Source organism: Dipodomys spectabilis, unplaced genomic scaffold (assembly GCF_019054845.1).
Source record: "Dipodomys spectabilis isolate Male_0828 unplaced genomic scaffold, ASM1905484v1 ptg000053l, whole genome shotgun sequence".
NCBI classification, from domain to species: Eukaryota; Metazoa; Chordata; class Mammalia; order Rodentia; family Heteromyidae; genus Dipodomys; species Dipodomys spectabilis.
In genome coordinates this window covers 13,299,779-13,315,154 of record NW_024870730.1, presented here as the reverse complement: position 1 = coordinate 13,315,154, position 15,376 = coordinate 13,299,779, and the positions used below count along the sequence as shown (strand labels likewise).

General features: G+C 36.4%; 1 protein-coding gene across 3 annotated transcripts in view; it reads right to left on the bottom strand.

Annotated features, from left to right (window-relative positions):
• The window catches only part of Rngtt (RNA guanylyltransferase and 5'-phosphatase), a 224,082-nt gene that overhangs the window by 148,067 nt on the left and 60,639 nt on the right, over positions 1-15,376 (bottom strand). For all 3 annotated transcript variants that reach the window (XM_042679559.1, XM_042679560.1, XM_042679561.1), the window contains exons 9-10: positions 12,248-12,383; positions 5,916-5,987 (exon numbers count right to left, since the gene is read on the bottom strand). In XM_042679559.1, coding sequence (XP_042535493.1) covers positions 5,916-5,987; positions 12,248-12,383 — 208 coding nt within the window. The remainder of the gene's footprint in view (positions 1-5,915; positions 5,988-12,247; positions 12,384-15,376) is intronic.

The window sequence follows — 15,376 nt, the reverse complement described above, 5'->3', positions numbered from 1 at the left end:
TCACTGGAATTCTCCACACAAAACCGTTAAATAGCAACCTACTAAAAACAAAGTAAAAGGGCTGGAAATGGAACTCAGTGGTAGAGTGCTTACATAGCTTATGCAAGACTCCTGACACCCAGCACAAGAAAACAGTCAACTTAAAATGTCTTATTCAATTAACCTGGTCCCCTATTCATCAATCTATTTTCATTTCCTCCTCTGCACTACACCTCACTATATACCAAATATGCAAACAAAGCTATCTAATTTTAAAGGGGGCACAGAAAGGGAGAGACAAAGGGTGAATAAATATGGCTTACTAGACACTATGTTGAAAATGAACTATATACAACTTGTGGGTGGGGATGGGAAGGAAAAACTAGGAGAGAGTGAGGGAAGAGGTAACACTGTCCAAAAAGAAATGTATTTTATTTTTTAATTTTATTGTCAAGGTGATGTACAGAGGGGTTACAGTTACATAAGGTAGTGAGTACATTTCTTGTCAAACTTGTTACCCCCCCCTCATTTTTCTCCCACTTCCTCCCTCACCCCAGTTGTATAGATTTTTTTTTTCTTTTTTTTCTTTTTTGCCAGTCCTGGGGCTTGAACTCAGGCTTAGGTGCTGTCCCTGAACTTCTTTTGCTCAAGGCTAGCACTCTAGCACTTGAGCCACAGCATCATTTACAGCTTTTTCTGCGTATGTGGTACTGAGAAATCAAACCCAGAGCTTCATGTATGCTAGGCAAGCACTCTAACTACTAAGCCACATTCCCAGCCCCTAAGAATTGTACTATTTACCTAACATGTAACCCCTAACTGTAACCCCTCTGTACATCACCTTTATAATAGTATTTTTTAAAGAATTTTTTTTTCCAGTCATGAGGCTTGAACTCTGGGTCTAGGTGCTGTCCCTCAGCTCTTCAGCTCAAGGCTTGTGCTCTACCACTTGAGCCACAGTGCCACTTCCGGTTTTCTGGTGGTTTATTGGAGGTAAGAATCTTACAGACTTTCCTGTCCCGGATGGCTCTAAACTGTGTTCCTCAGATCTCAGCCTCCTGAGTACCTAGGATTACAGGTGTGAACTACCAGCACCTGGCCCAAGAAATTTTTTTTTAAATCTAATGGTCTGACTTCCAAGACTACTGAAGTATTTTCAATAGTTTGTGTTACTTTCTCTGATGCAATTCCATACTTCAATAACTCAACTACACCCAGGGTAGGGAAGAATACTTCATCTTATATACTTTTATTATTATGCTTACAATCCTGTAACAATTACTTTTTAATATTTGCATTCTTATCCATGAGCAAATGTTTTGATATTTAACCAACCTAAATGTATAACTTAACAAATACATACAATATATGCCTATTAAACAATATGTATACATATATTATAAAATAGACAAAATAAATAAAATAATAAAAAATAAAATAAACATATCTTTTATGTTCTTTCCAAATCCCAAAGTACCATTGTGAAGATGGCTTTGTTTGGAGGCTAGTGCACTGATATGAATTCTCCAAAAGCAATAAACTAATCTTATTCATTTAAACAATAAAATTTGACATATATAAATGATATTAACTATTATTTCAGTCCTCTAACTACAATTTTGATTCAAACAAAGCTTCTTACTTTATAAATTACCTGGCCTCAGGTATTTTGTTAGGACAACATAAATTAAACTAATAAACCAATTAAGGCTTCATAACAGTTAAGTCGTTTTAGATATATAATGCTTTTAATTATAAATGCATCCTAATATTAGACTTTAAATTATGAAATATGTTAATATGCACACAAAAAATACTCATTGAATGAGTACTTACAAACCTAGGAAGGGAAATATATACCTAATTTTTTAAACAAATTATGGTTGAATTTCTTAAATAAGACACAAAAATACAATTTTTAATGAAGTCAGGTAAGTCTGACTTGATTAACAGTAAATACTTCTATATATCAATAATGACTATATTATAATAAACACTGATTTGGACCACATATAAAACTAAAAAGGGGGCTGGGAAGGTGGCTCAGTGGTAGAGTGCTTGCCTTGCATGCCTCATGAGGCCTTGGGTTCGATTGCTCAGCATCACATAAGCGCTGTGGCTCAAGTGGTAGAGAGCTAACCTTGAGCTGAAGAGCTGAAAAGGACCAGTGGTTCACATCTGTAATCCTAGCTATTCAGGAAGCCGAGATCTGACAATAGTGATTCGAAGCCAGAAGGGGCAGGAAAGTCCATGACATACTCTCTCCAATTAACTACCAAAAAGCCAGAAGTAGAGTTGTGGCTCAAATGGTAGAGCACTAGCCTTGAACAAAAATGTCTCAGGGACAGTGCGTAGGCCCTGAATTCAAGCCCCAGCACTGGCACCAAAAAAAAAGTACTAAAAAGGATTTAAACTCAAAACAGGAACTAATACCTACTCTAACCAAAAGAAAAATTGATGGCAATATAGTAAAAAAAAATATAGTAAGAAATTCAGAGATTGCAATTAAATCACAAAATAAAAATATAAACAAATAAAATTAGGGTGAAATAAAAGACTACCAAATACAAAAGTTAAGATTATGGGGCTGGGAAGGTGGCTCAGTGGTAGAGCGCTTGCCTTGCATGCATGAAGCCCTGGGTTCGATTCCTCAGCACCACATAAGCAAGAAAAGAAAAAAGCCAGAAGTGGCACTGTGGCTCAAGTGGTAGAGCGCTAGCCTTGAGCTGAAGAGCTGAGGGACAGTGCCCAGGCTCAGAGTCCAGGCCCCACGACCAGACCAAAAAAAAATGTTAGATTGTACAAGTTTCCCATAAAATCACAAAAACAAGGGGCTGGGAAGGTGGCTCAGTGGTAGAGCGCTTGCCTTGCATGCCTGAGGCCCTGGGTTCGATTCCTCAGCACCACATAAGCAAAAAAGAAAAAAGCCAGAAGTGGCGCTGTGGCTCAAGTGGTACAGCACTAGCCTTGAGCTGAAGAGCTGAGGGACAGTGCCCAGGCTGAGTTCAGGCCCCACGACCGGACCGAAGAAAAAAAAAAATCACAAAAACAAACAAGTAAATATACATAGGAACTACATCCAATCGAACTAGTAATCGTGGAAAAACCCAACTGAAATAAGTGAAACAATTTTTACACAGAGTAAATTGGCAAAAATTTAACTAGGATAAAACAAACTAGGATGAAGCAAACTCATAACTAAATCTGTACATATTAACCAGTAAAGCAAGAAGATAATGTGAAATGAATGTTGGCTACCATGATATTGAAATAGCTCCAGAAACTTAACCAAAGAATAGCATACATATCTTATAGACACAAACACAGTTGGTAAAAGTGTTTAAAACATTCATAGTAATTATTACCTCAGGACAGAAGTGTCTTCTGGGCATAAGAACAGAAAACAGGAAAAGAACATGTACAAGAAACCTCTTGGATTTGAAATTAAATTTATTGCTTGTTCAAGACAAAACACAGCTAAAGCATTAGGCTTCAACACATCTAGGTATTCGTTATGTGAGTATTCTCTGCACTCCTGGATGCAGAAATTTCTCATTTTTAAAAAAATATTAGAAAACTGTTACTACATTATACTTCTCAGGTCAAGAAGAGTTTACAATGGACACATTTTAAAGGTAAACCTCAAGAGTCCCAGAAGGACAGTACTTCCACACTCAACAAAGACACAAAAGCCACTGTACCAGACGCTTAGTTACAGGTCAACAAACTCTATTCCAAAACTTGTGATAAAGATTAGCCAATTCTGAAAAGGTTAGTTTTGAAAAATACAGTGAAACTAGAGAATAATGATGTTTCTTAACCTTTAGGTTCTTAAATTTGAAATTGTACTTGAAATATAGAGGTTCAACCAAAAACCATGAGATACGTACACTGAAGATTTACAGGAAAAAACTGCTTTTAGCTGAAGGCATGGCTCAGCAGGAAGAACACCTGCTTAACAAGCAGAAGCCCTAAAAGAATACTTTTATGTAACTGGGATAAATTTAATCTTGAATTTTATCATTTTTAAATATACATTTTAAAAGAGTTTTTAAAATGGTGTTATTGGCCAGACATCTTGGGAGGATGAGGCAAAAAGATCACAAGTTCCAGTTTATAAGAATACTCTTATCAATCTTAAATAACATTTAATTCCAAAATCTCTCAACATTTCCAGTCTGGTTTAATATTTATGTAATTTGAATAGTATACATTTAGAAGAAACTGTTACACCTTTGCACAGATATGCACTACTGAGTTTCTTATATAATTTAGACATTCATATTGTAATTAAAGATGAACAAGAAAACAGATTTTTGGCTAGTGTAAAACTGTGGAGAATGGGTATAAAACATAATGTGTATTTTTTTCTATCACATTCACATTTTGTTTTCAGATATTTTAGTTTACTAAGGTTTCTTGTTGCATGTATATAACATGAGGCTGTCTCCATGCTATCCAGTCAATACTTCATTATCAGGCTGTGGTGTGGCTCAGGCGGTAGAAAACCTGCCTAGCAAGAATGCAGAGCTCTGGAGTTCAAATTCTAGTACCATCAAAACAAACTAAACAAAACACTACAAACAGTTTGACCTTTGTTTTGTATTTAATCTTTCTTTTCAGGGACAGAAGAAACTTGTGGCCTTTTTTTTTTCTTTAATCAAGTACAGTCCAACTAAAAACCAAACATTTCCACTTTATAAAATGTTCATATTTCATCAAAGTTAAACTGTTTTTCTTCACCCAGTTAAGTTACACATTCAATTAGATATACGCAATATAATAGAGGATACAAGGGCAATATTAAATTATTAACAAAAATATACCCAGTGAGCATTCTGAATCACAATCTTTATTTCCCACTATACCCAAGGTATGGCAAATACCTTTTTCCCCTTTTTTTTTTCTTGGTTTTTTGTAGCTCCTGCTGGTCTCAAACTCCTGCCTCTGCCTCTCAAGTGCTGGGATTACAGGTGTGCATCACTGTACTTGGCTTCCTAATACTTATTTGCTAACAATGGTTGGTATTTGTACAATACCTCTTGATCTGTCATCCTATCAACATTTTTACACCCCTTGCACCCTCCTCCCCTCCCTTATTTTTCTCAATTGTTTGTGTTACATACAATGAATTGACTGCATTTTCCCCTTCCCCCTTCTCTTCTCTCCCCTCTCCCCTTGGCCCCAATTCCACATCCTTGTAAGTACCCATTTCTTAGTACTTGTTTTGTTGGGTTTTGACTTATTCTAAAGAATTATATTATTTGAGTTCCCTAAGAGTCTACTGTATTTCAGTTAAATCATTTGTAACTACTTGCATATCACTCAGTGTGTTTACTTATACTTTTATAGGCACATTCTAGCACCACAAATGAGGGAAACCAGGCACTGTGTTTCTCTGGGTCTGACTTACTTCACTTAATATAGTATTTTCCAAGTCTAAAAATTAAGAAAAGTGAGGGAAAGAATGGGTTGGGAGGGTGGATGAGAATGTTGGAAGACATACCGTATTTATAAACTGCTTTGTTGAATGGCAACTCCTTTGTGTACTCCTCAAAAATAATAAAAATATTTTTTAGGTATCTGATATTGCCAGGCATCACTGCCTCATATCTGTAATCCTAGCTACTGAGGGTTGTAGTTCAAAGCCAGCCCAGGCAGCAAGTCCATGAAACTCTTTAATCCAAATAACCAGCAAAAAGCCAGAACTAAAGGAGTGGTTTACACAAATGAAAAATCCAAACAAGCTTGAGGCCCCAGTACCAGCAAAAACACAAAACAAAAACACCTGATATTTTCTGCTATAGTGTAGCTAAGCTGGCTTGGCTTGTACAAAGCCCTCAGCACCATTTAACAAAAAAAACAAACAAAAAAACTATTATTTCAATGACAACTTCTATAAAATATACACTTTATAAATTAAAAAAGGTACTTACATTGAATTTAATTATGTCATATATCAAATATCTAGGAACAGTCTGTCCATTTACTCTGTCAATTATCATTTCCTTGAAAGGAAAAAAAAGTTTTTTACACATTAATAGCAATTTCTTCCATTTGTTTATAGCATAACATGCAATATAGAAAGCCATCAATCACAAATATACTTGATAATCTTTAAAAAAAAATACTTGTATCCATACAAAGTCACTCATCAACACCTTAAAATACTCATTGTATGTTTAGTATACTAAGGTAAGATTGAAGATAGGGTCTCCTCATTGTTTTTATTTGAATTAACTAAATTCTGTTTTATATTTGATTTTCAAGACATTTAAGGCTAAAGAAACTTTATATTCTGAAATTCAAGATCATTAAAATAGGTATTTGTTCAATCATTACTTCTTTAAATATTGTTCTATGCCTACCTACCTTAATCATGTAACTACAAATGACAATCTTAATTTAATTTTAGTTCCCAGATAATCATTTGTGACTTGTAAGATTAGTGCAAATCTACCAAAGCCATTAAAAAGTCCAAACAAATTGTGTACTGTTCGAGATAAGAACCTAAACGATAATTAAAGGTATAAAGTGCAGGATTTTTAAAATTTTAACTCTTGACAGGTTTCTGAACTGAAATTGTTTTTCTGCATATCTTTCCTGAGAAAAGTAGGCAGGTTTCCTCTGTATCTAACTTCAGGACAGAAAATCCATAGAGAGCCATCAAAAATTATTTTTTAAAACACACAAACTGAAAAATACTTTTGTTGGTTTAAAAAGCCATTATCAATTCTTTTCCTGAATAAATGTCAAGCTACCGACATTTTTTTTAACATTTCAAGGGTTATTTTATTTTTATTATTCTCAAGGTGATGTACAGAGGGGTTACAGTTACATAAATAAGGTAATGAGTACATTTCTTGTCAAACTTGTTACCCCTTCCCTCAATTTGCTTCTACTTTCCCTCCCCTCCCCATCCCCCTCAAACTGTATAGATCATTTCCAACATATTATCTTGTATATATCACTGTTGTACAGACATTTTACTTATACCAAACACTTGACACAAATTAAATCATATTTGATAATTCAAACTTTTTACTGAAATACTTTCACTTAAATATTCATGTGTAAGCATTTTACATAACAAGAAAGTGCTAGCAAGACAGGTAGGCTGGTGGAAGGAAGGTCGACTAGCAAGAGACTCTGGGATATAGCAAATGATATCGTGCTTATAATTAAGTTCCCTGGGCTCCTTTCTAACTCATATATCTCAGAGTTATATACTGGGGAAGCCAGTAACCCAGAAATGCCAACAGTATAAAATTCAAAACTGAAGCCAGGCAAGGGGTAAACGCCTGTAATCCAAGCTACTCAGGAGGCTGAGATCTGAGGATCACAGTTCAAAAGCAACCTGGGGAGGAAAATCAGTGTAGATCTTATCTACAATTAACAAGAGAGGGGGGTGGGGGAGAGAGAGGAGAGAGGGAAGAGAGGAGAGAGAGAGAGGGAAGAGAGGGGACAGGGGAGAGAGAGGAGAGAGAGGGGAGAGAGAAAGAATGAGAGAGGGAGAGAGAGGGGAAAGAGAGAGGGAGAGGGAGAGAGTGAGGGAGAAAGAGAGAAATAGAGAGAGAGAGAGAGAGAGATCCAGAAATGGAGCTGTGGCTCAAATGGGAGAGCACTAGCCTTTAGCAGAAAAAGCTAGGGACAACACTCAAGCCTCAAGATAGGCCAAAAAAAAAAAAAAAAAAAAGTGCTAGCAATAACAGATTCCAATTAATTGTTCTCTTCAGTTAAGTGAACTTTTAAGTTGTAAACAGCAAACACTTCAGAATTTCCTAAATTATCTGATAAATGAGCAACAATGCTTTCCTTTACAAATTGCTTTTAAATGCCAAAAAGAAATACATTATCAAATAACAAAACATGTGAAAAAGAATAGCCAAATGAGTAAGCTTTAAAAATAACCAAGCTGGGTGTTGGTGGCTCATTCCAATAATCCTAGCTATTCAGGAGGCTGAAATTTGAGAATCGCAGTTCAAAGCCAGACCAGGCAGGAAAATCCTTGAGACTCTTATCTCCAATTAACCACTAGAAAATAAATCAGAAATGGTGCTATAGCTCAAAGTGATAGAGCACTAGCCTTGAGTAAAAAAGCTCAGAGACAGTGCCTAGGCCTGAGTTCAAGCCCCACAAATGACAAAAAATAAAAATAAAATAACCATAGGTCCAAATAGATTATTTGCAATAATAAAACTTAAAATAAAATTTTAAACAGATAGCCAACATAACCAAGAAAATACCAAGATTCTGGAAAAACCAAAAGAGGGTTGAGTTTAGATATAAAACCACTAATCCCCTAGAAGTCCTAACTTGTAAAATGACAAATGCTTAAAAAGTTTTCAAAATAAAAAAGTTAATAGTTGAAAAAGACATACAGTTTTGTAAGATTCTCACTAGTAAATTTTATTAATTGCTGTATCCTTCCTCGGCCTCAATACTAAATGGATTAAATTTTACTGATTTGTTTCAGGTGAATTATTACCCTCTTGCTACACTCCTATTTTCCACACTTTGTGGGTCAAGGAACATAATTTTTAGCAAAGCAAACAAAATCTCAGTGTACATATCCAACAGCCAGACAATTAAGTGCTTTGAGTTATTCTTGGATTTGGAATTTTACAAAAACAATTTGCAAATGAAAATGTAAGGGGGAAAAAAAAAAACAGGAAACTACAGCCAGAGGACTATTTTAATTAACTAACTGGAAAAACAGATATGGCAACTATAATTCTGGCCCAAGTAAATTGACATTATGAATCATATTGCTATTTTAAAACCTCACAAGAATGTATTATGATGCTCTCAGCTATCCAAGTCTGGGTTGAAAATAGTGTTACCAAGTTAAATCTACAGACAGTTATATATCTAATTTTTTTATCAATATTTCCTACTTGGAATGCCCTCGGACCATGATCATCAAAAATCTTTTTCTATAACAATGGAAACTCCTACACAAAACATCTCTAGCCTACTTCTTTAGTTAGCAATAATTTATTCTTTTAAGACCATAGGATAGGACTTGTCTTACTTAAATGTCTCTCTTTTGGAGTTGTTTAACTTAAAGGTCTCTTACAATATTTCCAATCATTCTCCACCATTCCAGGAGGTAAGATTTTTTTCACCCTCTCAGCAATGCTGGCACTCTAGGCACATCCCCTAGAAGCTAACAAGCACTCAATATACATTACTTCAGTCATAAACTACAGTAAACATCTCAAATGCTCTAAAGAGCCTTTTCTTCCTTTTATTTTATTATTTATAATGCAAGGGGGAAAAAACACCCTATAATGACACAGGCACTAGTAGTTCATGCCTATAATCCTAGCAACTCTGGAGGCTGAGATCTGAAAATCATGGTTCAAAGCCAACCCCTGTGAGACTCTTATTTCCAATTAACCACCAGAAAACTGGAAGTAACGCTGTGGTTGGAAGTGGTAGAACAGTAACTAGCCTTAAGGAAAAGAGCTAACCAGTGCCCAGACCCTGAGTGCAAGCCTCAAAAAAAAGACTATAATGAATAAAATGAGGATACTGAAAACTAAAATGTACTTTCTGTACTCATGAATCACTATCAATACCACTATTTGTACAACTGACAGCGACCAAGTAACATGAAGGTAATCCATATGACCCAGCACAAGAAAATGAAGGTTCTTGACACAAATCTACAGAATTGCTCTGAAAAAAAGAATATAAACTTACTGCTATCTAGATCAGAGAAGATGTGACATACTAGTCTAGACTAACTTACTCATCATGTAATTGATCATTCAAGAGCCAGAGTAAGCCCAGAGCCTAGCTACTCAGGAGGCTGAAATCTGAGGATCACCATTTGAAAACAACCTAGGCAGGAAAGTTCAAGAGACTCTTTTTAACTCCAATTAACCAGCAGAAAACCAGAAGTGGTGCTGTGTCTCAAAGGGGCAGAACCCTAGCCTTGTGCAAAAAAAAAAAGCCTAGGAACCACACCCAGGCCCTGAGTTCAAGACACACACACACACACACACACACACACACACACACACACACACACACACACACACACACACACACACACACACACACACACACACACACACACACACACACACACACACACACAGGCACAGCCAGAGTAAAATCTCAGTGGCAAACCTCAGAACAACCAAGAAGGTAAAAACATTTGGTTAGTCATACATTAAAGTGCATGCTAAACCCACAGTCTTTAAAACTATCTAAAACTAATATTGGGAGACCAAAACATTAATGGAACACTGAAATAAATCAAGAAAGTACAAGGGGTGTGGGGGTATATCTATGGTAGAATTGCTTTCCTAACATGGGGAAGTGGAAGGCAGAGGAGGAGAGGGAGCAAGAAGAGAAAGAAAAAGGAAAAGAAACAGAAAAAGAATGACAGCCAGCATGGTGGTGGCAAATCGGTAATCCTCTCACTGGGAAGGCAGAGAAAGCACTACAAATTAAGGGCAGTCAAGGGTAAGTCGCAGGACCTAATTATACCATGAAAATAATGTTTTCAATTTAAAAGAATAAACAGGGGCTGGAAACGTGGCTTAGTGGTAGAGTGCTTGCCTAGCATGCATGAAGCCCTGGGTTAGATTCCTCAATACCATATAAAAAGAAAAGGCCAGAAGCGGAGCTCTGGCTCGAGTGGTAGAGTGCTAGCGTTGAGCAAAACAAGCTCAGGGACAGTGCCCAGACCCTGAGTCCAAGCCCTGGGACTGGCAAAAAATAAACTATACTCTTCTCTTATTCCCATTATCAAAAGGTATTTCATATAGATCAAATATTTAAACATGTAAATAAAACTGTAAAAAATACTAGAAGGAAATATAGACATCAGGTATTTGAGATACACATAGATCACCTTTAACATGTCACAAAAATTGAGGTTAATAATTTACTTAAATGTATTTAAATTTCTGTGCATTAGAAAAAAATGCCAGAAAAGGAAATATATAATAGTACCCCAATAAGACAAAAGGATCTCATAAACCAACAAATATGAATACCCAACAGAAAAGTGGAGGATGGATCTGAAAAGGGAACTCATAAACAGAAACTTCGAAAAGAGCCTCATTAGCAATTCACATAAGTGTAAACAAGAGGAAAATATTTACTTTGCTATGTGCCAGACAATATCATCACCACCTTATAAACTTTCCAATTCAATCTTCACAATAACATAAGGAATAGTTATTAACCTTACCTACTATAGATAAGGAATCTGCTTAAACTAAGTCCTTATAATTAAAGGGCTATGGTAAAGTGTGATTCTGTAATATTACACAACTAAAATTCAACTGACAAGCAAATAATACAATAAAAATTGTCTTTTTAAGAATATTTTCATAACAAAAAACTATGATTTAATTTTACTTACTCTCATAGAGTGAGACTTACCAAGACAGAATCTATTTAACTCACTTTCCTTAATTTTCTTTAGTAAAGAAAAATCTCAAAATCCTATTTAGTCTCAAATCTTAATTCAGAGATCCTTCTTTAAAAGAATCTAATACCTCTGTACATCATCTTTAGCATTACAAATTTTTTTGGGGGGAGGGGGGTCCGGTCGTGGGGCCTGAACTCTGGGCCTAGGCGCTGTCCCTCAGCTCTGCAGCTCAAGGCTAGCGCTCTACCACTTGAGCCACAGTGCCACTTCCAGCTTTTTTCTTTTTGCTTATGTGGTGCTAAGGAATCGAACCCAGGGCCTCGTGCATGCAAGCCAAGTGCTCTACCACTGAGCCAACTTCCCAGCCCCTAGAACTACAATTTTTAAAAGGGCAAAAATAAAAAGAAGAAAAAAACAAACAAGGATTTAGCCAGATGCTGGTGGTTCACACCTGTAATCTTAGCTATTCTGGAGGCTGAAATTTGAAGATCGCCATTCAAAGCCAGCCCAGGAAGGGAAATTCATGAGACTCTTATCTCCAATTAACCATCCCAAAACTGGAAGTGGAACTGTGAAGGGAAATTCATGAGACTCTTATCTCCAATTAACCAATTAACTGGAAGTGGAACTGTGGCTTGAAGTGGTAGAGCACTAGCCTTGAGCAAAAAGATTTAGGGACAGTACCTAGGCCCTAAGTTCAAGGCCCATGACCAATCCAAAAAGAAAATAAAAACAAGATCTAATTCAATTAAAAGGGTATATGAACTTTAACAACTCAATAAAAACTTTACTCAATTCTAACTTCCTCACACACTTAAGGAAAAATTGGCAAGTTTCATTTTTAAATGCATACATACAAAATAAATTACTTACCCCATCCAAAAGAGTATTTGACAAATGCATGCGGAGATCTTTACGAAATGGAAATTCCAGATTTGAAACATGAAACACTGAATTGTCTCTATCAATCATAAAAACTTCATTTGTGCCATCAATCAACATCATGTAACTGTAAATGGAAAATTAAAAGAGTAATATTAACAGTATATCCAGAATAGGGTAATAAGAAATGAGATCTTCCTTAGATTTACAACATATTTATGGAGTAGTATTCACCAATCATTATATTGTGCAAATTAAAACACCACAAATGAAGTTTGCACATTTTTCATTGCCATAGAAAACAGAGAATGTAAGGAAATGTAAGAAATGTAAGATTTTTTAAATTGGAGACAATGTGATGACCAAAAGCAAACTTAAGACACATAAGTATGTTTTTATAGCCGGGCGGCGATGGCTCACACCTGTAATCCTAGCTACTCAGGAGGCTGAGATCTGAGGATAGCAGTTCAAAGCCAGCCAGGGCAGTAAAGTCCATGAGACTCTTTTTTTTTTTTTTTGGGGGGGGGGGCGGGGGGGTCTGGTCGTGGGGCCTGAACTCTGGGCCTGGGCACTGTCCCTCAGCTCTTCAGCTCAAGGCTAGTGCTCTACCACTTGACCCACAGCGCCACTTCTAGCTTTTTTCTTTTTGCTTATGTGGTGCTGAGGAATTGAACCCAGGGCCTCTGGCATGCAAGGCAAGTGCTCTACCACTAAGGCATCTTCCCAGCCCATCCATGAGACTCTTATCTCCAATAAACCACTAGATAACTGGAAGTGGTGCTGTAGCTCAAGCAGTAGAGCACTTGCCTTGAGCTGAAGAGTGCAAGGACAGCACCCAAGCCCAGAGTTCAAGACCCACAACCACCAAAAAAAAAAAAGGATGTTTTTCTAATTTTTATAAGATTTTATGTCAAAGTCTTTCAAAGTAAACAAACATATAGAGTGTTGCATTTTGGATTCAAAAACTATATAAATTAGATGTTACTCTTTCCACTTTGAAAAAGAAAAAACAGTGAGGAGTGATTTTCAAATAGCCCATCTTCAAACTATCCAATGGCTCTTCTACCATACCAGTTAGCAAAACTAGTTCTTTTTCTCTTTGAATCAATATTGTGATATAGCCAGATATCACAACTATAGATACAACTTTTTCTCATTCATGACAAAAAATTTAGATGTTTTAAATTTTGCGCAAACCAAAAGAATTTTTATTAGTCCTAGAAAGTAGAATAGCTCGAGCAATAGAGTGCCAGCCTTCAGGGGGAAAAAAAAAACTAACATAAGCAAGAGTGATTGGCTCTGAGTTCAAGACTCACTAACTTCGCAGTAACAAAAAAAAAAAAAGGCAAAAACATCCAGGACAGGGCTCAAGTAACAACTCCTGCCTTTAAGTACAAATCCAGATTAGGTGTCATACTTTTTCTATGGATGGCTTGAGATTGCTATCCTCTATTTGCACCTTCTCAGTAGTTGGAATTACAAGCACATACCATGCTCAGGCACTAATCTGATTGTGTATGCCCAGGCAAGTGTGTACTTCTAGGGCTTAAACTCAACATCTGAGTACACAGGTACAACACTGTTATGGCTGAACCCAATGTCTATGCACTATCCTATAGTTTGACTGCTCAAGGCTGGCATTCTACCACTTGCGCCACATCTCTACTTCTGGCTTTTGTCAATCAGAGATTTAATTGGAGATTAGTTGGAGTCTCATGGATATTCCTGCCTGGGCTGGCCTGGAAAGGAGATCCTCAGATTTCAGCCTCTTAAGTAGCTAAGCTTACAAATATTACAGTGCCTGGCCAGGCTTGGGGTTTTGTGAGGGTTTGGGGGGTGTTTTTTTTAGTTTTTTTTTAAGAGGTAACTATCACACCTGTAATCCTAGCCACTCAAAGGCTGAGACCTGAGGACTACTGTTTGAAGCCAGCCCAAACAGAAAAGTTCATAAGATACTTATCAGAAAAAGCCAAAAGTGGTACTGTGGCTCAAGTGGTAGAATGCTAGTCTTAAGTACAAAGAGGCTCAGGCAACCAGGACCTGAATTCAAGCCTTAGGACCAGGAAAAGAAAGGTTGGGGCGGAGGAGGGCAACTATCTTGCATACTGCCAAGTACATATATAACTATGGTTCCACTTTCAGTGAATATGATTCAGTACTGTAACACAATTTCTTATTAATTAGGAAATTATCTCAATTGTAAATTCAACACTCAAAATTATTCATAGGTATTTATATTATATTCATTCTCAATCAAAGACAATTTAATTTATATAAAAGTTAATCTAGGCTAATCCTATCTACTCAGGAAGACAGATAAACAAGAGTAAGTTCAAAGCCATCCTAGATAGAATGATATCTCTAAACCAATCAACCAACCAAAAGTCAGGGTTGGAGGTATGGCTCAAGCAGTGGAGCAACTTCGGCTTTGAATAACTTTCTACTAAAGTATATATGTCTGTGGGGCATATATACATGTAAACCCAGCTACTCAGGAGGCTGAGAACTGAGGATCGTGGTTCAAAGGCAGCCTGGGCAGGAAAATCCCCAAGGCTGTTATCTTCTATTAACCACCAGAAAACCAGAAGTAGAGCTAAAGCTCAAAGTGGTATAGTGCGCTAGCCTAAAAAGACCTCAAGGACAGTGCCCATGCCTCAAATTTAGGCCCCCCCCCACCAAAAAAAAAAAAAGTGTATATTCCCAAGCTATACAGGCTAAATAAAGAAAAACAAAATCCATAAACTGCTTTTCCAGGTAAACTAGACTCTTTCAAACTTTCTCAGTCACTAAGATCACAGACATAAAATTGAGTAAAACCTCTGATATATTTGTGTGTGTATATACATATATAAATATAATTTAGGAAATACATTATAGAGAAAGAAAACTGATAGGCAGTATTTTAGTTCAACTGTTAATTCACATACCTTCAAACAGTCTAAAAAAAGGAAAGTGTTTCTGAAAATCTTACAACTTAAATTATCTCTGCAAACTCAGCTCTAAGTACTAATTATACAAAAAATTTTCTCATTCTCTGAAAGCAGAAATAATATGTTTTGTTCTTTCCCACAAATCAAGTGAGTTTCATGGTCTATTCAAACATACAAAGGCACCCAATAA